The 21,411-nt window shown below is 47.8% G+C and overlaps 1 protein-coding gene across 1 annotated transcript in view; it reads left to right on the top strand.

Annotated features, from left to right (window-relative positions):
- BRD1 (bromodomain containing 1) overlaps nt 1-21,411 on the top strand; it is a 57,861-nt gene that overhangs the window by 34,367 nt on the left and 2,083 nt on the right. The window contains 5 exon segments of the mRNA XM_003770771.4: nt 4,922-5,413; nt 14,544-14,679; nt 15,113-15,234; nt 20,253-20,362; nt 21,055-21,209. Of these exon segments, the coding sequence (XP_003770819.2) occupies nt 4,922-5,413; nt 14,544-14,679; nt 15,113-15,234; nt 20,253-20,362; nt 21,055-21,209 (1,015 nt within the window).

The following is a 21,411-nucleotide window of genomic DNA, read 5'->3' as shown; positions in this document are numbered from 1 at the left end:
CCTTGTTCTGGAGCAGTTCAGGCATTAGCATTTCCATGGGGTAGGTAGATTTATTCCCTGAAGAAAACCTTGACCGAGGACGGCTCCAGAGTCGCTGCCAGAATGCTGAGAAGGCTTCTGGCTGAGCCTAGCTCCAGGTCATTCTGAGGGTCCTTGAACATGGCATTGTGGGGCCCAGTGCCTGACCTTTCTCCTTTCATGGCTCCTGGTTGCCTTTTCCTTCCTGAGAAGATGCAGCTGGGCTGCTTGTCTCGGGCTCCTCTCACTGAGCTTTTGTTGAGTTCATCCTTTGCCTTTGTTTTTCCGATTGGAAGGGCAGCCCTTGACTAATCGCCTTTTCGGTATAAAAGAACATCTGGGGATGGGAAGTAAGCTGATGTAAAAGGTGGCGTTTCTCAGCGTACAAGCCTAGAGTTCTTTTGTTCTATGGGCCTTTTTGTTTAGAACTTGATTTTCATGGAGGTCTCTTATGGCCCCCACAGGTGTCTCCCTCCCCAGAGATCCTGACCTTATAACAAAGAGATTTTAAGAATTCATTTTTACTTTTTTTCCCAGGCTCATACTCTTTCTCCCTCCCCCCTCTTTCCCTCATTGAGGTAACCAGAAAACCCAGTTTAGAAAAGAAAAACACAGCCATACAAATGAACACCCAGACGCAGGATCTCTCCTGACCCTGACTTCTGCACCAAGGGCGGATCTGGGTCCTTGGAGGCCCACACCACTCAGCCTCCATGGCTGTTGGCGTATTTGCCACGATCTTGGAGGAGGGGGTCACCAAGCCTGGGGAAACTTTCTCTGCCTCTCTTGGGAGGAGTTTTTCTGAGCAAGAGGAAAAGGGTGCTAGGGGGAGAGTTAATAGGTGCTCTGATCCCCTCCAAAACCTCAGGGAATCCCACAGGGGTTCCTGTGCTGTTGTCAGGGTGGCGTGAATTTCCCTGGATGAGCCTTCAGCCCAGAGAGGGGCCTTTCTCGGTGTGTAGCTCCTTTGTGGCTTGTTTGTTGAAAAGTGGAACTTCTTCAGTTTATTATTGTCAGTCTGAGAAAACAGATTCTCCCTTTAGAAAGTATTTTTCCCAACTCTGCTCACCTCCTACCCAAGAGCCAACCTTAGTAGGGATCTGTCATGTGCCAGGCCCGCCCTGTGTTTGTCACTGTCTGAGTCCTCTCTTCCCAAGGGCGCCTCCTCCTGGGCCCGCCTACGACCACTTGGGGGGCTCGGCAGGGGGACGAGTGCCGGGCCCCCTACTTTGGTTTAGCATTGTAGGATGCGGGAGGTCTCTAGTGTCATGCTGGGATTGCCAGAGACACACTCTTCCCTCCTAGTGGATAGGAAAGGAGAGGAATGGCCCATGGTAGGGTGATGCTTTCTTGGAGAAAACTTTGTGGGAATTGAGTGCAAGAGGTGGGCCTCGGCTTTTGGGGCTTACTTTTATGATTTTCTGAAAGGAACAGCTTAGAGAGGAAGAAGTCAGTGTTTTGTTGGAGAGAGCGGTCAGAATCCTGGCGCTGGCAGGGAACTTTAAGGCTGCCCAGGGCAGTCAGTGCTCTGTCCCTGAAGGGGTATCATTTTCCCAGCCTTTCCCTATAACCCCTGCGAGGCCTGTGGATTAGTTCCTCCCCTTGAAGCTGCTGGGCTGGGCAGAATTGGGCCTAGTGTCCTAAGATCCAAATTCAAATCAGGCCTCAGAATCTTTAAATATGAAACTTGGGCAAGTTCTTTCTGCCTCAGTTTCCTCAACTGTAAAATGGGGAGAATACTAGTGTAGTTGAGAGGATCAGATGAAGTGACAGTCGTAAAGCACTTGCCTGAGCATATACTAGGTGCTTAATAGGTGCTTGTTCCTTTCCTTCTCTCCTTTTGTGGATCTCTTCTGTACTTTATGCCTTTCCCTTCACCTCAGGGGTTCTGAATCTCCGGTTGCCTGGGGCAGCCCTGGACGTCCAGCCCTGCTTAGAATCTTATTGTAAATACACAAAATTAAGTGTAGAATGACAAAAGTATTCACATAAGAGCAAAATACAGTGGCCAGATACTAGGGGGAAAGTGAGAAGCCCAGCTGGCCCTGGGGTCCCCACGTTCCTGGCCACACTTGTGCTTAACTTTTTCTCTGAAAGTATTGTTCAGGGAGTGATGGCTTCTTTTATTTCAGTTCTCTAAAGTGGGGAACTCCCAGGGATGGAGTGATTAGAGCATCCTTAAAGAGCTGGGAGCCCTTCCTGTGGAAGAGCCTGTGCTTTTAGGGACCATGGACAGGGTTTGGGGGCTTGGGACTCCAGCCTCAGGCAGGCAGCCTTCACCTCGCCCTATGCTCTCCTGCAAGGAAAAGAATCCAGGGCAGATTGGGGTAGGGGAATTGCCTCTTTGTGAACTGTTATACTTAGATATTTAATTTGCATTAAATTTTGGGACTTCATATGAAAATTATCAGGCTTTTCAAATTTTGCTTCTTAAGTTTTGGGAAGGAGGTCTTTGGATGGAAGCAAGGTCATGTCCCTTGGCAGTTTAAAAAAGTCATCTACTTTGGTGATTGCCAAGATTTTTGTGGCCTAAGATAAAGAAAGAATTGAACTCTAAGGGAACTGGGTCTTACCAGATTTGCATTTTGGGGAAGATTACATCAGCTAAAACTGAACTTGTTCACTTTAGCTCATACTGGTGTCTTCACCTTCTGAAGTCAGTATCAACCCATACTGCCGTTTTGATTTGTCCAATCCCTAAGCTGGCTAATGTGGGAAATGGTTTTGTGTCTAAACTTTATTCCAATGGGGTTTATTTCTTTTGCCTTCTCAGTGGGTGGGGGAAGGGAAGAACAAGTGTCTGAAAACAAAGTGGAATAACTTAACATATAACTGTAAATAAAGACAGTTGATGCACTAATACCTCTTTCCCCAGGGACATTATAACACCACACACAGCTCTGATTTTTCATCAGGATGGTAGAAAATGTCTCCATTCTCTCCAAAGAGCCAGTAATAAAAATGAAGTCTTAGAATGTTGCCCTCTCTAACTAGCTCCTTTGATGGCATCTGGCCTTTTTTTTGTGAGAGGCAGCTCTCTCTGCTTTGCTTTTAGAGTGTTTGCTCTGAAAACACTTTTCTTTTTTAAGGTTAGCAATGGAAGCAAATTGATTTAACTAGCTCGTGAAAAGTTAAATAAATTTTTAACATGTCTCAACAAGATGTCTTTAGAATGTATCTTTAAAATTCAGAAGCACAACCTCAGATAATCTCCGAGCCTGAGGCATTGAGGTAGTATAGAGCAGGGAGGCTGGAAGAGCAACAGTTCAAATCCTATTTCCAGCCCTTAGTAGTTGGGTGGTCCTAGACAAGTCAGGTAACATCTGATTGTCTTTTCCTTGTCTGTAATAGGTGAGGAATACTAACACCTACCTCTCCTAGGTTGTGAGGATCAAGTGAGATAATATTTGTATGATGTGAGCACCATATAAAGGCTTATTCCCTGTGCTGCCATTTCCACAGTTTTAGATAAAACCTTTTCCTTTTTAAATAATGATGATCAGAATTCTCTTCTCCCTTCCCAAATAAATCCCAACATAAATAGCATCTTGAGAAGTTGGATAGTTGGTCTTTTAAGTTAAACCCAATGATTTAGAAAAAATTAAGTGATAAGAATTGGAGAAGTTACTTTCCCAAATTAGAACTCTGGGGAGGAGGAGGAGATGAGAAAATCTTTGATTACACAATGAGGTCAGTAATTATAACCATACTTGTCACCATAGCACAGGAAGTGCTTGTACCTCATCTCATTCCGCCTCTGACTCCAGATTTGTAAAATTTTAATGTTCAGGAAAAGAGCTAAATGATGACACCTTCTAGGATTAAAAAGTAACCCAATCCCACTCTACTACTCTTAAAAGGCTAGTTTTTGCCCTGTTTTGCCCTGCTTCCCTGAATTTAATTCTTGCTTTGCCCATCGAAGACTGATCCCCCCCAGAAAAAGCCCCTTCTGTTACCCAAGACTGGGCTTGTTGGGTAATGAAGACTTTGAAAAAGGCCACCGTTTTTAGTTCTTGAAAACATTCCAGGCTACCTTTTTTTTTTTTTTTTTTAGTATGTTCTAAATCCCCAAAATAATTTTTGCATGTTTTAAGTGAATGGGGGAGTACAGTGATTTTTTTGTAATGGAAGTTTTCCAGGGTCTTGTGAATAGCCATGGTCCTTCCTGGCCCTGGAAGTGCTGTTCACTCCCACAGTGCATGGATGTTCCTCTGCCAGGGACCTGGTAGAGGGTCTTGCTGGCTTGGGGAGGAGCTCGTTCTAAATGGTGATGGCCTCCCACCATTTGTTCTGTGATTAAATAGGCTTTATTTTAAGAGTCAGCCCAGGGAAAGTTCTTATCTTAGAGTTAGTTCTAGAGAGATTCGGGCTGTTTGCCTAGATCAGGCGAATTAAACTAAGCCCCCTTTTTGTTTGTCAAGCTTTCTGTGTCAGGGTATGAGGAGACTTGAAAGACCAACTTCAATAAGTTGCCTTAAATTTTGTGAAGGATTCCCCTTCAGGTAAGCTAGAGTGATCAGATGAGGCTTGTTGATGATTCAGAGTGGCGTGTGTGAAATGATCTCTCCTCATTTTTTGACCAAAAGTAATTTTCCAAATACAGAAGCCTGAGCCTTAGCCGCTCGAGTTGGCCAACTCTGCTGTTGAACTAACATGGCAGGCAGGCAGAATCTTTAGCATTGGCCCTCAGCTTAGCTCTGCCATGCAGGCTCTAATCATAGGTTAAATTCAGACTTGACTAACTAGGAGAGCTTGTGACTAGACATTTATGTTATAAAATATTATGCGTTGTTTCCTTAACTGAACTTAGTATTTTGGTGGACTTCACATTTATAATAAGTTTTATAATACATTTTTTAATGATCCGTTTTCAAAAATCACCCTTTATTTATAATTTTTTCAGGAGATAAATCTCCCCCTAAACTTGAACCATCAGATGCATTACCTCTTCCTTCAAACTCGGAGACTAATTCAGAACCACCAACCCTCAAACCAGTAGAACTCAATCCAGAGCAGAGTAAACTATTCAAAAGAGTAAAATTTGATAATGAATTATATAGCACGTCCATTCAGAAAGAAATGGTAAATGGACACACTCCAGAACATAAACCTGACAGTAATCTCAATGATTCGACAGTCTCTGCAGTAGCTGAGTCATCCACCGATGTAAACAGACGTACCTCTGTTCTCTTCTGCAAATCGAAAAGTGTAAGCCCCCCCAAGCCTGCCAAGACCACTGAGACCCAGCCAACTTCTCCACAGCTAGGGACCAAAACCTTTTTGTCTGTAGTCCTTCCAAGGTTGGAGACACTTCTGCAGCCAAGGAAAAGGTCCCGGAGTGCCTGCGGAGATTCCGAAGCGGATGAGGAGTCCCCGGGAAAGCGCCTAGACACAGGTAAACGACACTGGGGGGTGCTGCTGGCTGTGTCTGTGTTGGGGCCTCTGTGTGCCTGTGAGTGCCGGGGTGTCCCTCTGAACATGGGTGCTGTACCCATGAGTGCCTCTGTGAATGTGCGTGTGCTTGTGTGTGCGTGCGCTCGTGTGGCTGCTGGAGAGACAAATGGGTACGATTTTTGGCAGCTGCAATTTTGATTCTTTAAAAAAACAAGTCAGCCAGTTTAGTTACCATGCTCTGCGGTGTCCATCTGGTCAGGCTTGTGCTCTGCGTCTTCCCAGTTGTCCCTTGGAGTCTGACTGCAAAAGTGAGTGCCGAGGTGGGTTTCCAGCGAGATTCCCCATGCCTCTAACCCTGCCTCGGCCCTATCACTGTTGCCTTGTTTGTCTCTCTTTATCCCACGTAGCTTTCGTCTCCAGGAGAGAGGAGCAAGCCACGGTTACATTGTCCAGAAGCCAGAGAGCTCCCTCCTCTAGTGCTTAGTCCCCAACACGAGCTCAGACTGGTTTGAGAACAATGTGATTGCTGCCTTTCCTCTAGGCCCCTTTTGGTTTTGTTCTGCACACACCGAGTTGGGGTGTCTGCCCTGCTGCTCATGGTGGGGTGGTGAAAAGAGGAAGGACACATGTCCATAGGCCTGTAGCCTGCAGCCACCAGGGTCATGGACCCTCTCTGAAGCCACTCGGGGGGGCTACCGCAGCTGGATGCTTGGCAACTGCCCTGCACGGCCATGGCCAGATGGGGGCTGGCCACGTGAAGTGTTGTCAGGACTGAGTGAATAGCCTTTCCAGCAGGGTGGGTAAGAAGGGGAGATGGTCAGCTCGGAAGCTGGCCTCCATAGAGTTTTATGTTCTCCTTTTCTTGGTGACCTTTGCCAAAGGACATTTTCCTTTACAGAAATCCTTGTTCCCGGTTCAGGTGCTGCTTCTCTCTCACAGTCTGTTCTTGGAAGGGTTGAACTAGGAAAGGTGGGAAGGCCCTCAGTTAGTCTGGTGTGGGGTTGTTCTGTCCCTGAAGCATTTATGTCCATGTACCTGGAGCGGGCGGAACACCTTGATGGGCTCATCTCCCAGTCTGAGCTCCTCTCCTTTTTCTTACCACTGCCCTGTGGTTTGACAGAATGGACAGGACTGATGACTTTGTCTCATGGGTTCTCCCGATCGATGGACCCTGCAGGTGGTGAGCCACGGTCTGCGCCCCTCGGTCCATAGGCAGCAGATCGCTTTGGTCTGTGTGTTGTGGACCTGTCAAAGGTCACTCCCTGCTGGCTTAACCTCCAGAAGCCCAGGATGGAGCGGGCTTATCATGGAAGATTGTCATTGAGCCCTGCTACTCCTATGGCCAAACCTGGGGCTGATTTGCCTCAGTTTGACCAGTTACAGCTGATCAAAACGCTGGGATTTACGACAGGGACATCTCTTTTATTTATTTTTCTTTGGGAAGTAGTGGGTAGGGCATCATGCCAGGCTCTTGTCAAGCCTGCCAGAGCTTAGCTTCCCCCATATTGGAGGTTTTTGTCATTCCTTCTTGGGTGTCAGGATGGGATCAGAGCTCCCAGAAAGACTGAAAAGCAGAAGATAGATTTATCAGGTGAGACACCAGTGTTTGGACCGGCTTGGCCAGTCTGCTTCATTTGTGACACCGGGACCTTTAAGGGAAGAGTCCCTGGCTTGGTCTGGTATTTGTCATAGACCCCTTGCTCTGTCATAGACCCCTTGCTTTGTCAGCATGGCACACAGCCTCCTTGGGCCTGAGTTTCTTTCTCTGTAAAAGTGAGTCAGTTCTCAGGCATTCTGAACTCCCTTCTGCACTCAGTCATTCTTGAGAAAACCCCAAGTCATCCTGCTAAATTTTAAATCCTTCTGTTATCATATAGCTTAATTTAGTTAGAGATATAATTTTTGTTTGAATTTCCCTTATGAGATAAAATTATAGGCAACATTTTATGTAGATTAATTTTGAAAACTGTTTGGGGTTGAATGTATACAAATACAAGATAGTTGAAGAAATTGTCCATACCCATAAGAAAATTTCCATTTTCTGTAACTATTCAGAGACCCTTTCTTTTTGAGGAATTAACTTGCATTCTGATCCATTTAGGTGTCTATAAAATATTTTGTGTCAGCAAGTGGAATACGTATTTAAAAGTTTTTTGAAGTCTATTAGTTTCTAATACCGGACTACAGATTGATTTTCTTTAATGAAAGTCAATTTTTGAAATGAAAGCTTCCTCAGTGAAAAAAATACAGGATTTTAAAATTGTTTGGATCTAAGTTATCTTGTCATTGAAAAATCCATTCTGAATCAGTCTGGCAATATTTTCCTGGATTTTGTTGAGCTTAATGTGGTACATCCTAGTTCCATTCAATTGTGAAAATGATCTTATCTCTTTTGGTGATCACCAGAAAGAAAAAATGGGAGTGTTTGGGGTGCCCAGGATTAGCTTATATTGTTTAAGGGAAAGTTGTGGGTAGGAATCTTGACTTTTCATGAGTAGTTGACCCAAGTTGATCACATTTCCATGTCTGAAATCTTGTACCTTGTCTATAGATGGTCACGCTGTCTCTTCACTGGAGAGAGAAGAAATGGCAGCCACCGTTAAAATTAAAATTGTTCAGTCCATTCCCTGTTTTTCTAACAGAAATGTTTATTTATAGATTTGAATGTTTATTCTCTTTAGTACTTTCTTCATTATGTCATGATTTGTGTGTGTGTGTGCGTGCATGTATGTGTGTATTAAATACCTTTTGGCTACATTTAAACTTGATGTAGCTAATAAGCACTGTTCCAGTAAAGAATTATTAATAAATAATCTCAAGCTGAGTAGAAATTTTTTTTCCTCTGAGGTACTTATTTGTTCATATCTCATATGGGTCATACTCTGTTGAAACAACTTACTAATCATGTCTTTTGCAATTAGAATAGCTTGTTCTTGGGACTCCCTTGACACGCACTTTTCAGAAAATAATCTTCAGCTGTCCTTTTCTCCATTTCTCTTTTGATGCTTAATCCTCAGCTATTTTATAGCTTCCTAGTGGTGACCCTGATGTGTTGTGTTAGGAGGAATTGGGCTTGATTTTGATTGAGTAACTTTCTCGTGGGACCAGCCCCAAGAAGATACTTTTTTTTTTACACATTTAATTCTGACTGAAATGGAGCTTTCTGCTTTCTTATTCCAGAATGCCAGTAGATTTCAGTGGAAGCATGATGAATTCCTAAGCACTTCTGAAAAAGATGCTTAACACGAAGTTTTCATGACCCAACACTTTGCCAAGAGCCTTTAGTAACATTTCCACTAAATCAAAATTCCATCATTCAGGAACTCCAGGGAACCTGTCATTTGATGTGTCTGTCTGTTTAATGAACACTCTTACTACACCGGGCTCATCCCAAGTTTCTCTGCTTCTCTTGAGCTGTTGATCCAGACCAAAGTACCTGGGGGCAAAGTTTGAGAACTTGTCAGTTCCTGTCAATCATATGTGTCTTCATCTGAACCTTTGGTTGTCTTCCACAAGCCCTGGGATTTCTTGCTCCATTTTGCCTTCTTTCTCTGAGGACTTGGAAGTATTCTGAGCCTTGGTGATCCTTGTCAAAGATTCATCAGGGCACCCTGAGCCATAGGGATGCTTTCCAGTTTTCGACAGTGCCTTCCAAGGTCATGGATTCAGATCCTGTTCAAGCTCACTCAGACTTACTCAATCATGCAACTTTGTTGGGGTTTGGGGGTGTATTTGGAAAGTCGCCTCTTTGGAGAGCCATATGCTTTTCTGTGGAAGAAAGTAGTGACATCCCTTCAGCCGGAGTGAGCATCATTCTTTTATCCTTCATTGGAAGCAATTTAGAAAAAATATGAATACTCTAGTCTTGATGGATGGCACATTTGAAGAAGGTTGTATTATTATCTTGATAACTTTTTCTTTTCTTTTGTTTTTTTTTTTTCCATAAATAATTATTTCTTTATCAAAAATGAATACCCAAGCCAGCAACTAAGCTTCCATTTTGATGCTTCCTCTTGTGAAAATCTTGTTAGCTGGTTCTAGCTATGTGAAAGATTTATAGATGTGTCTCAGTGTCTTTGGACTGCAGTGGATGTATTTGTTTCCTTTCAGTCAGACTAAATGGCTTTTTCACTGTTTTCCAGGTTCTCATATTTACTAATATGCCGGGGTATTTATCTCTTTGGATCCTAATTATTTTCTGTTATCTTCAACTTGGATTGGAATTCTATTAACTGATCATTTTGGAACGCAGAAAGACCATTGCATTTCAAGTAATTATGCTGGATCACGGTGGAGACGCCGGCCATCCTTAAAACAAATCAAAAACATGAACATGTTGGAGGAAAATCTTTGACATTTATGAACCTAAACTCTTCATTCAGTCCATTCCCCCATCTCTGTAAGTTAAAAGTCATACATGTTGCGGTTCTCTGTGACATTGGTCCCTTTTTTCTCCTCTTCCATCTCTCCAGTTCCCAGAATTCATAGCTCTTTGTTTGTAAGGGCTGTTTGGGAAGGTTTTATTCATCTGGTCAAAGTTTCCCTTCCATTGAACAGTATAGATATGCATAGCATTGTTTGTTTATTTAATAGTCAATTTAACCCTGCTCTATTTAAAAAGAATATGATTGGCTGGCAGACATCGTCACTGTGCATTCAGAGTCACAAAAGCATTAGAAAGAGAGTGCTTCAGGAGAGTACTGGACAAGACCCACAGTCCTCCTGCACCTTTGAATGCTTTGTAGTACCTGAGGCACAGCATCACTAGTGAATGTCTCTCCATCTGGCTTTTGTCAGCAGACTTTGGAGCCACTACTTGCAAACTTCTGGAATAGAATCACAAACAATGGAGCAGATCTAGGGTGACCCATTTTTCTGGCTTTTGGGGTTCTCCCCACTCTTCATTTCTTTTCATTATTCTCTTGAAAGAAAATTAATTCATAATGAATTTGTTCACAGCATCAAATTCTTTCTAGATTAGCAGTAGCGGTAGTTGGTTGAAACTTGAGATTATAAACCTTTTAAGAAATTATCTTAAATGAGAAGAATCTTTCTCTAGGACTAGGGACTAGTTTTTCCTTCACTCATGCTTTTAATACCAGCTAACTTGAATCTTTCAGCACTTTTCTCTTGACAAGATAATACCGATTATGGGACGTGGGGTGGTCTGACCTTTCTTGGATTTTATGAAGTTTTTAGAATTTGGACCCTGGAGATTTGCTGTAGAAGCATTGAAGTATCTAGGTATGATAAGTTGTGTGTTGTCTTTTAAACTTCCCCCTCATCATATACGTACACACACACACACTCCCACCCACCACACTCACACAGATGTTTGAGTCCACCGAAGGCTTCTTAGATCCCAGCTCACACTGATATGTCCTGTAGCTTCTGCCAGGCTGGGAGCCCCTATAGTGCTGGGAACCTTCCCTCTTTCAAGGATATTGATGTGATGATGCAAAGCACTCTGGCTCCCAAAGGGAAGCCTCTACTAGGAGCTCCCCTAGAGTCAAGCCAGTGAACAGTTAGTTCAGTGAATTTGTTGTTAAGAACAATAACTATTATATACTTGTGTGTATTATTGATTTCGTTTTCATATTTAGTGATTTCTGGATATTTTCCCTTCCCATTATAAAACTGGTCATCAGTAAAAAAGGTCAAGGTCTCAAACAAAACATTTAGGTTTCAGTGAAACGGAATTGAATGATTAACAAATAACAAACAATCGAAGTTTTGGTCGGCCTTTCCTTCCATTACTGCTCAGCTTCTGCCATGTTTAGCTCTGATTTTTTTCCTTTTCTCTTAAAAAAAAAAAGAGCCAAAAAAACCCACAAAAAAACAAAAAAACCAAAACACAAACTTGCCATGAGTCTTCATACCTGTTCTGCTCATTTCCTTCCATGCCTGGTGTCCGTTTCAGGGCCAGGCATATGAAGAGCCCAGTAGATACAGGTGCTAAAATATGAAAACTTGATAACTTCTGCTTTCAGCTAGAGGCAGGGGAGGAGAGAGTTAGCTTCAAGAGTGATTTCTTGTGGCCGAAGCCCCAGGGGCCCCAGTCATCTGGTTAGAGCAAATGTTGTTGCAGTGCTGGTGGCAAGGGCTGCTTCTGGACCAGGCTGCCCATCTCTAAGTGACTCTGGGAGACGAGCCTCGCCTTGAAATATGGTCTCCAGCGTGATGGGCATCAGCTTGTGCTTTCTGCTCTTTGCTTGGACGCTTGATTTACCCCATGACATAGAAAGGGTCGGAGAGTAGGCTAAGGCAAGATGGGGGGGGACATGTGCTCATGTGCCCGGCCCGTGATGACTGCTGAGGATAGACCGGCCGGCCACTCCTCAGGGGCTCACTCTGCTGACTGCTGGGGAAGGGCAGGTTAGGAGCCAGGGAGAAGTGAAGGGGGCCATTGAGGGCTGGGTGGGAAGGATAGACTCTTCCACACTGATCTAGTTAATGCTCTGTATTCCAAAAGATTCAGAGCAATCCACAGAGATTGGATTTTTTTCTTTTTTGTGGATGAAGTTTTACACTGTTTGAATGGGGATGTTTGAGCCGCAGATTTATTTCTGTAGGAGTAATTTGGGGTGACATTTGTTGAATTTCCTTTTTTCCCCATGATAATTGTCTATGACTTAATAATGGGTTGCTTGAATAATGGGCCTTTGGAGCACAGGATCAAGGTGTGGTTTACTCGGTGTCGAAGACTGCAGCTTCCTCTGAGTGGAGACTCTTGCTCACATTTTCCTTTTGGCTTTATTGGCAGAGCTTTATTGATTTTTCTTCATTTGACGAGTAGCCCCCATTTTGCCACGTTGCTGATTAGAGGATGACTATTGAAAAAGCATGCACTGGACCTTGGTTGGAGACACTGCAGCCTCCCCCCAAGGAAGCCTCTGGTCTCATTAATTCCCAGTTTCTCTTGGTGGTAGTTGTTGGCAGCTCAGCAAATAAGGGGATGTGGTCTTTGACTCTCTGGGCACCCGCAAGAGGGAGGAGGAAAAGGGCCTTGGGCTGACTGTGGCTTTTTCCTGTTGGGTGTGTTTGGGGAGCCAGAATTCAGGAAAGACTTGGGGAATATCATGGGAGAAGTGCAGAGCGGCCTGGAGAAGCCTGCTGGTTTTCCACTGGGGAGAACGTTTTTCTGTTTGGAGAGTCCTTTTTCAGAAGCAGATTAAAACAAGCAAGCCAAGCCTTAGTGTTAACCATTTGTCCTTTGCACAAAGGACAGGATCATTTGTTCACAAATCTTCAACTGTGAAAAGCGGTTAAGCCAGAATGATGGTAGAGCATCAGTGCTCAGCACCTGTAGACCCCACTTTTCTGCCAAGGGAAGCAATGGTTTTTCTTTGGGCAGAATAATCAGGAAAACTTTGTTTTCTCTATAAACATGCTTAGTTGTGTATTTTGAGTATAGAGTAACCTTATATCTTTATCCTGCTTTGAGTTCCTTTTTTGTTTTATTTAGAGCTGGTAAAAGTCTTCTTGAGAATCAGATAGAACTGATAAAACATTTGCAAAAAAAGAAATTCCCTGGAACCTCAACATCTAGGCCGACCTTTTGATAAATGCTCCCCTTACTATGAGTTATAAAGTATACATGTAAAAGAGATCACATGCTGCCAGTTTGCCTTTTTTTTTTTTTTTTTTTTTTTGAGATAGAAAAGGCTCAGACGCTTATGGTTTTCCCCTGTGGCTTTGGAAATAGTGTCTAAACCTTGAAGGATGACCTCACCATTGGGTCATTTATCCCTGATCCCTGAAGCCTTTTGGTGATTGGGGAGATTGGGGGGCAGCTCATGCAGGTACTTGCCTCTTGGTGACATCAGGGAGCTGTGCTCTCTCCGTGGTCCAGGTTGTCAGTTTAGGACCTATGCCTTTTCTTGTGTTGGGCAGGACCCTGGGGTCATTTTAAATTTCCCAGGAGATCCTACTACCTTCCTATGAATCTGGAGTGGCTTAGCCAAGGGGATGGACGTAAGCATAAGATGCTTACTGATTGGGTAACCCTGGGCTGGTCTCTGTCCCTCTGCCTGCCTCAGTTTCCTGAACTGTAAAATGGGAACAGCGAGATTTCCTTCCTGAGGTGCTGTGAGGATCAAATGAAGTAATAGAACATACTTTCCAGTCCATGCTGGTCAGGGCCAGCATCCTTAATAGCATCCCTCTTGCTCATTTGCGGTCACTCCACTTGGTTGAAGGGTTTTTCAAACTTCACTCTTTACACAGACATTTCTGGAGAAATAATCCCTCTGAAAGAAGGCATTCCCTGTTTGGGTCGGAGCCCGGCCAGGTCTTCCGGTCCGTAGGCTGTCTGCATCACTGAGCCTTCCGCAGCAAGGGCAACTAGGAAAGTGAAGGGAAGCCACCTTCCGTGGGCTTTCGGGCCTGGGTCTCTGACCTGGGGGACAGGAAGATGGGAACGTGGGAGCCCCGGAGAAGTGACGGGCAGCACAGTCTGGTGGACTGGAGTCCGATCTCTCAGCCGTGGCCCGTCCCAGCCACCATTAGTAGCATCTCCTGTGGGTGCCACGTCTGGGACCTGGCTTGCTGCTGCCTTGGAGATAGGGAAGATGGGAAGGGAAGAAAAGAAGCAAAGGAAGAAATTGTCAGCTCCTACACCATCGGTTGTTGGGGGCTGGAGGTGTGTGAGGGCAGAGCAGCTGCTGTGGGGCAGAATGCACTCGGGCCGGCTTGTCTGTATGAGGCTCACCGAGTTTGGGATCAGGCTCTGCCAAGGCTGTGTGAGAAGACCCCTTCCTGACTGCAGGGCTACGGGGTGAGCACACCCACAGTCCTTGAGCTCCGGGACTGTTCTTAAGGCCGGGGGATGGGGAGGTGAGGCTGTACTTGGGGGTGCTCACACAGTCTCTCTGGCTTCCAGAAGCAGGGCCCGTCTTTGTTGTTAGGAACTTGGGAAGCCAGAGTTGCTGCCGCAGCCAGAGAGCCTCCCTAGGCCCTTTTAGGAACGCTGATGTTTTCTTCGCCGTCACTTGGGCTTTGGACCATGGAAAGGGCACCCAGCTTGGCAGTCTAGCCGGGGGTCCATGGCACGGCCGGGGGCTTCCTGACACTCGGTCCCCACTGCTGCCCATGCTCAGCTGTGCGCGGCGCTCTCTGTCTTTGTCTTCCAGGTCTGTCCAATGGCTTTGGAGGCGAAGCCAAGGAGCCAGAGCCGGACGACGGCCCTGGACGGAGAGTGGAGCCCCGGCGCCGCTGTGCGTCCGAGTCCAGCATCTCCTCAAGTAACAGCCTGCTGTGTAACTCCAGGTGAGCGGGGCAGCCAGAACCGGGGATGGGGGTTTGGATGTAGCCTCTGGGGCCGTGGGGAGTCGGGGGTGTATGGGCCCAAGCCAGGAAAAGGCCCAGAGCCCTTGGAAGCCCCTTCAGACTTGAGAGCTTCCTCCTCCACTGATCATCACCTCTTATATTGGGTGATGGAGCTTTGCCTTGAGGCTGAGTAGAAGGCCCAGACTTTTTGGACATCTCAATCCTCTGTTAGGGGTGTCCCAAGTGGCTGAGGGAGCAGCCCTGCAGAGTGCCTGCACCCTCCCCTGTGCCCCCAGGTCCCCCTGTACAGTGTGGAATCATGTGGTCCTCCTGAGCGTGGGGGAGCACATGGGTGAGTTCCTCACTCAGCTCCCTTGGGGCTGCCCACTGCCTTGGTTCTGACCGTCTCTATCAATGTTCTGTTGTTCTGTAGCTTACCAAAGTGTGGCAAGGGCAAGCCGGCTCTGATCCGAAGACACACGCTGGAAGATCGGAGCGAGCTCATCTCTTGCATTGAAAACGGGAACTATGCAAAAGCCGCAAGGATCGCAGCGGGTCAGTAAAGAAGCTCTTCCTTCTCTTCCCCCCTGTCTTCCCCCACCCCACCCATCCACCCACACACACACACAAGCCCTGGAGCTCCTTCCTGGCTTTTCTGGTTAGACAGAGTCCTTGCAGCCAATCAGAGATAGTTGTAATTGAGCAAAACTAGCTGGATGTTGGCATAGGGCTTGGTTCTGCTTGCCTCCGGTGTGCTGCCTTCATCTTAGCCCACGCTCCCCTGGCCTCCTGGTCGCGAGCTCCCCCTCACGGTCCTGGTCTGTTCCCCACCTCCTTGGTCTTTTGTCCCTTTGATGGGCACCATCTTTGCTTCCAATCGTTTGGTGCTAGCTTTGCTGGAAATCTTTTTGGTGTCCAGTGGTCCTTTTTGGCAAGGGCCTCTTTGGGGGTCTTTGGGTCAGAGGCACAGACTGGTTTTTGAGAGATTTAAAAATTACTGCTTTGTCACGCGCTTCCTTCTCTCCACCTTGTCCAGCCGAATCCGAAATCACCCAACCAGCTCCCAGAGATTCAGTCTTTGTCCCTGACCATTGATTCTTAAACTCTCTGGGCCTTAGCTTCAGAGACGCCTGACAGGTCTCATGACGGAGGACCAGGGAGCCATGAGCAGATCCAGGAGCACAGATCTCACATGGCACCAGATTCTCGGTCAGGTGTGCTCCCCACTTCTCCATACAAGGACCAACCATCTGATTTACTGTCTGAGAGGCGGGCGCATTAAAGAGTCACTGAAGAACTGACAGAGGCAGAGATCTCAGCAGGGACAGATGGACCATATTAAATTGGGGGACCCCCTCCCCAAACACTCCAACTCAGGCTGTTAGTAATGGTGACCCATGGTTTCCTATGGCACGGGGCTTTTGGGGGAGATGTTTATGTGTGGCCAATTCCTGATAATAAAACTGTATCCTGAAGACCAGCAGCCAGAGAGGTACAGGACCGAGGGGTTGGGAGAGAGGGAAGGACTGCTATGCTCCTCTTGGCATCAGCATCTGTGGAAGTTGCTATACTGTGGGTACCTCTGACCCTGGGTCACAGTCTTCCAGGAGCCCTGAGGAGCGCTCACTGGGAGCCCGCAGCTGCCTGGCACAGCCCATCCTGGCAGTATAACAAAGCCCCTCCCTGACAGGTACGGTGCCGTCCCTGTTCGGCCCTCTTCCCCACCAGCCCTGTTAAGTGCTGTCTTCTGTAGCAATGGCTCTCTTCAACTTTTATTTGATGTTGCAAGCTGACACTTCCTTGTCATTCTAAAATCAGTGTGGCCAATTTGGACTCCTATCTTTTCCCTGCAAATCCCATTAGTGTTGAAGCCATTACCGTCTGAGTCCCCTGACTTATAGTTTTGTTGGCATCTAGGTCCCTATCCCCAGACACTTGTAGCCTGCTGGTTGTCTCTCAGTCCTTCTTCCACAGGCAGCCTGATCTTGTCATACTCCCACTGAATAAATTCTTGTGGTTCCCTTTTATCTCTGGGTTCAAATAGAAGATGCTCTGGTTGCTTTTTAGAGCTCTTCTGCCTTTTATCTGAGCCTCCTGCACGTGTTCTGTGATACTCCGATGGGATCTCCATGCCATTCTCCATGGCTGCTTTCTACCTGCTGAGCTTCCAGACTGTCTCCGAGAAGCCTTTCTCATTCCTCTCGCTGCCATTGCCTTTCCTCTGAGATGATCTCTTTCTCCCTTTTAGAATATTGGTTCCTTGTGTGTTGCCTTTCTCTAGCACTTAGCCCAGTGTCCGGTAGACAGTAGGTGCCCATTCAGTGCTGGCTGCTCTTGGTCACAGTTCACCATCTTGCGTTGTGATCCCCTTCCCCAGAGGAAGACGTCCACGGCATTAAAAAGTCATTAAAGTCCAAGAACGGGACAAAAGCGGGACAACCATCAGGGACCTGAGAGGCAGCAGGGGATCGGGGCGGCTGCAGCACTGCTCCACTGCATTGGCTTCAGCCTCTGTTGGATCACTTATTCTGCTCTTCCCCTTCTGCCTGAGGATGGCTTCTGGGCTGGGGGCAGACCCTCTCCTCACCCTGCCTGCCAGGATGGGCTCTCAGAGCCTCAGGGGAGAGTTGGGACACCAGAGGTGGTGAGCAAGCCCTCCAACAGAGGCGCTGGGCTTTGCCACATACCTCGTACATCCTGGGACTCTCGGCCAAGTGGGCGGCGAAGAATCATGGGGGAGGCCCACGGTTTGTAGGGACCATTCAGGGAGAAACCAGGGTCCCATCTGTTTGGAAAGTCTTGCTCTAAGTGAGTTTAGTGGAAGGATTGTCAAGCAGGTAGGATAGCTGATGTTCACCTCTGAAAGGTGGCAAGAAGTATTGTTTCATGGGTTGTTTTGGTCTTCTCCTGTTGCATTGCTCATGATAATACATATTGGGGAGGGGAAAAAAAAACAACCTATCCTGAAAAAAAGCAGCTTGGGCATTAGTCAGCCCCTGTGGAGGGAAAGTCCATGGAGATGTTGGTGACGTCCTTCAAAGCCAGTTAGACTCTGATTCTCAGGCTCTTCAGTGAGAAAGTGCAGATGGTGAGAAACATCGATCACAGTAGATCAGGAAAAAGGAAGCAGCAGCCAAGGAAAGTTTGGAAGCCTAACGCCGCTGCGTCTTGCATACTTCATCATCAAGAAAAGCTGATGGATAGCTTGGTCCTGGGTGTTGTGCAGGGAAGCATGTTTATATCAAAAATTCAAGAGGCAAAAAGCACTTTATGGATGCGGGAGACAGTTCTGTTGTCCGAGTCCTGACTTCTGAGAGCAAAGATTGAAAGGAAAGATGGAGAAAGATAAGACAGGCAATTGAAGCAGCCCAACCTGACTTGATGAAAAGTTATGGAGAGAGACATCGATTCAGATGACAATAATTTCATTTAAATACTTAATTTAATAACTAAATAAAGATGAAAGCTTTTTAACTTCTGTCAGAGTGCTTATGGATTTAGTTGCCAAGGGAGATGGCAGACAAAGGTTTTGAAGGTAATCTTGTTTAGAAATTCTTACAGACCAGAGACCATTGTGGGGAGCAAGACACCCCCCATCTTCTCTTCCCCCCTCCCCGCCTCTGCCTCCCCCCGCCTCTCCCCCGGAGATGCAGTGGTTATTGTTGAATAAAAGCATGTTGAGAGGCATGACTAAGAGTCACCCAGATGGCATTTAAGGAAGAGATGTGCAGAAATTTTTGTACCCAACAATTTTCATTATTGGGCAGCACAATGGCTACCCCAGGTCCTCACACCATCTTCTAGTACACTTAGAAATGGTACTGATGGAGACAAGAAGGGATGGGGGGCAGCTGCCAGCCAGGATTGGGTATTGACCCTGGAGAGCTTGGCTAGCAATGGCCCCTGCCAGCAGCCAGGAGTGGGCATTTCCTCCTGGAAGTGGGTCACACTAGAAGTGGTGCTGGTGGAGATCAGAGAGTAGATGGCCGCTGTTGGCCCGGACTGGGCTCCATCCCGACAGAATAGACAGCAAGCTAGAAATGGTTCTGAGGAGGTGGCTGTCACCAGGCCTGTGCCCCTGTTGTAGACTTGAGTGCCCTCACTGATGAATGGGCTGCTGAAGGGACAGTAGGGTTGCCTTCTTTGTATCTGGCTTGGGCAGTACCAGGGACGAGTGGGTTCTCCCATGGAGGGGACACAGCATGCCCTTAGAGCTCCCTACACTGCCCAGCTGGTGGCTGGGTGTTCTTGGAGCAATGTGCTATTCAGAGGCTTTCTTCCTTCTGGCTTTCATCTGACTCCACATCACACGTTATTCAGAATTTCCTGAAAGATAAAGTCACAAAAAGCCTTATAGGGTCTTCTGACCCCAAACCTTGCTGAAGACACCAAACCAGGTGGCCCAGAGTACCCAGGATCAGCCCTTTGGCCCCAGGGGTCTGGCATGGTGGCCCCTAGGAGAAGGCTTCCATGATCCTCCTGAGGCTTGATCCCACTTTTCCTGCCAGGAAGAGAAAGCGGGCAAAAGATGCCCCTTGTCCAGCCTCTGGCTGGGATTCTGAAACGCCTCTTCCAGCATTACCCTTCCCTCGTCTTGATGCAGTCTTGCCCCTTTCGTCATTCTGTCCTCCTGCTAGCTTTTTGGGCCTCTGGTGGGTTTCTCGGATCCTTGATGGCTCGGCCCCAGGCCTCATGCCCAACCGGTACTTTGTGGTTGCCGCTCCCGCGTCCCCCGTCGCCTGGATGGTTGGAGTCCCCTCTTAGGTTAAGGTTGTCCCTGTCATGGTGCCACTCCAAAAGTTAGGGGTGGGATGAGGTGACACCCTTGATTTGGTTCCTTCGGCTTTCATTCTACCCAACTGTCCTCAAAGTGTGCTCACCCTGTGCCAGGGGTCCTGGCAGAGGCCCACGGGTTGCCCTCTGGGCTGGAATGACTGCCACCTCCTTTGGGGAGCCTGTGAAGACCCCAAAGGGCTGTCCCTGGCCCTTATCTCATAGACATTTCAGAATGGCTGGTGTCTAGCCTGGAAGAAATCTGAGGAGCCCGAGGTGGAGGGCAGTGTGAAGCCAAGGTGGTGGTGGGGATGAGGGGAACCCTTTGGGAGCCGGCTGCCGGGCTCCCTCGCCGTGGGGGGTGTCTTTGGGAGTGTGGTCAGCTGGGTCAGCGGTGCAGGGGTCAGCTGGTGTGGGGGGGTGCCAGACCTGGTGTGTGGTGTTCAGTGGCCCGCAGTGTGCCCATGTGAGGAGCTTGCCGAACCAATACAGCCTTGGGGCTCCTCTGCTGGCCCCCATTTGGGGTCTGGCATTGGTTTTTCCCAATGCTACTAAAATCAGAGAAAGGGTTCTTGTCTGTTCTTGCTTTGGGTCTCCGTTACTGCCTGGTCAGCCCTCACTGAGGTGCCTTGGGGTGTTGAGAGCCCTGGGCTCTTTCCTGTGGCTCCTGGGCACATCTTCACAGAAAGCTTTACCTATTGCTGCCCAGCCCCGACATGGACGGCTGGACGTGGGCACCTCTGGGGGCATGGCGGTCAGGGCCTGGTGCTCACCTCGGACTCTCTCTGTTTCCCCATTAGAAGTTGGCCAGAACAGCATGTGGATTTCTTCTGATGCAGCAACCTCTGTCCTGGAGCCTCTGAAAGTGGTGTGGGCCAAATGCAGCGGCTACCCTTCCTACCCTGCCCTGGTAAGTGGGGGCCTAGAGAGGCAGAGTCCGCTCGCCATAGGCTCGGCCCTGGGGGCTCACAGCAAAGGCCTGAGATGGTCCAGTCCTTTCATAATCTCACAGAAAGGAAAACTTGATTGTGGGACTTAATTTTTAGAACAAACATCCATTAAGCACCTACTGTGTGCCAGTTTTGGAAAGGGAGAGAAAAAGTAGCAGTCTCTGCCTTGGTGCAGCTTCCCTTGTGAAAGATGGTCCCGTGTGTAAGCTGAGAGGAGGGGGTCCTGGGGCGGAGGAGCAGCCAGCAGGCCAGGGTGGGGTGGCTGGGGCAGGCTCGGCTCGCCTGGGGCTTTCAGGGCCAAGCAGGCTTTGGTCTTGACTCCTGGCCTGGAGTGCGGGCCCCTGGGGCTGCCTGAGCAGCAGGATGCCAGGCGCTGAGGGGCCTGTGTGCTGGGCAGCATCCACTGCGTTCCCAGTGGTTTTGGTGACAGGGGGCGCGCCCCAGGAGCCTCACTCCGTTGCAGGCCTCAGTGTGTCCTGCCACCTTTCTTGCTCTTTTTCAAAGGCTTTTGGGGTCTCTGGTGCTTCCCCTTGGTGCCCATCCCACCAAATCTGCCCCTGGGGGTCCTAGACCTACTCCCATGCACCAGGGGCGCAGCCTCTGCTGTCTAGAGGGGTGAGCTTTATCTTCTGACCTGCTGTTCTTTCTCCAGATAATTGACCCCCAGATGCCCCGGGTGGCCGGCCATCACAATGGCGTCACCATCCCGGCCCCTCCCCTGGATGTGCTCAAGGTTGGAGAGCAGATGCAGACCAAGGCCGACGAGAAGCTCTTCTTGGTGTTGTTTTTTGACAATAAAAGGAGTTGGTGAGTCTGCCCTTTGAGCAGGGCGTGGGGGCTGGTGGCTGCACGTGGGTGGGGCCCTTGGAACCTCCTAGGGGGAGCTCTGTGGGACCCTTGGGCACGGGCCTGGAGGGCAGGGTGGTACCCCTGGGGGCAGTGATGAAGTGCTTTTAGGTGGCGGTTCTTAAAAGAAGTATGTTTGGGAGGAGGGAGATGGTATAGAATG

This window comes from Sarcophilus harrisii, chromosome 5 (assembly GCF_902635505.1).
Source record: "Sarcophilus harrisii chromosome 5, mSarHar1.11, whole genome shotgun sequence".
Classification (NCBI taxonomy): Eukaryota; Metazoa; Chordata; class Mammalia; order Dasyuromorphia; family Dasyuridae; genus Sarcophilus; species Sarcophilus harrisii.
The sequence above is the reverse complement of the archived record's forward strand: the minus strand, read 5'-3'. Positions and strand labels throughout refer to the sequence as shown.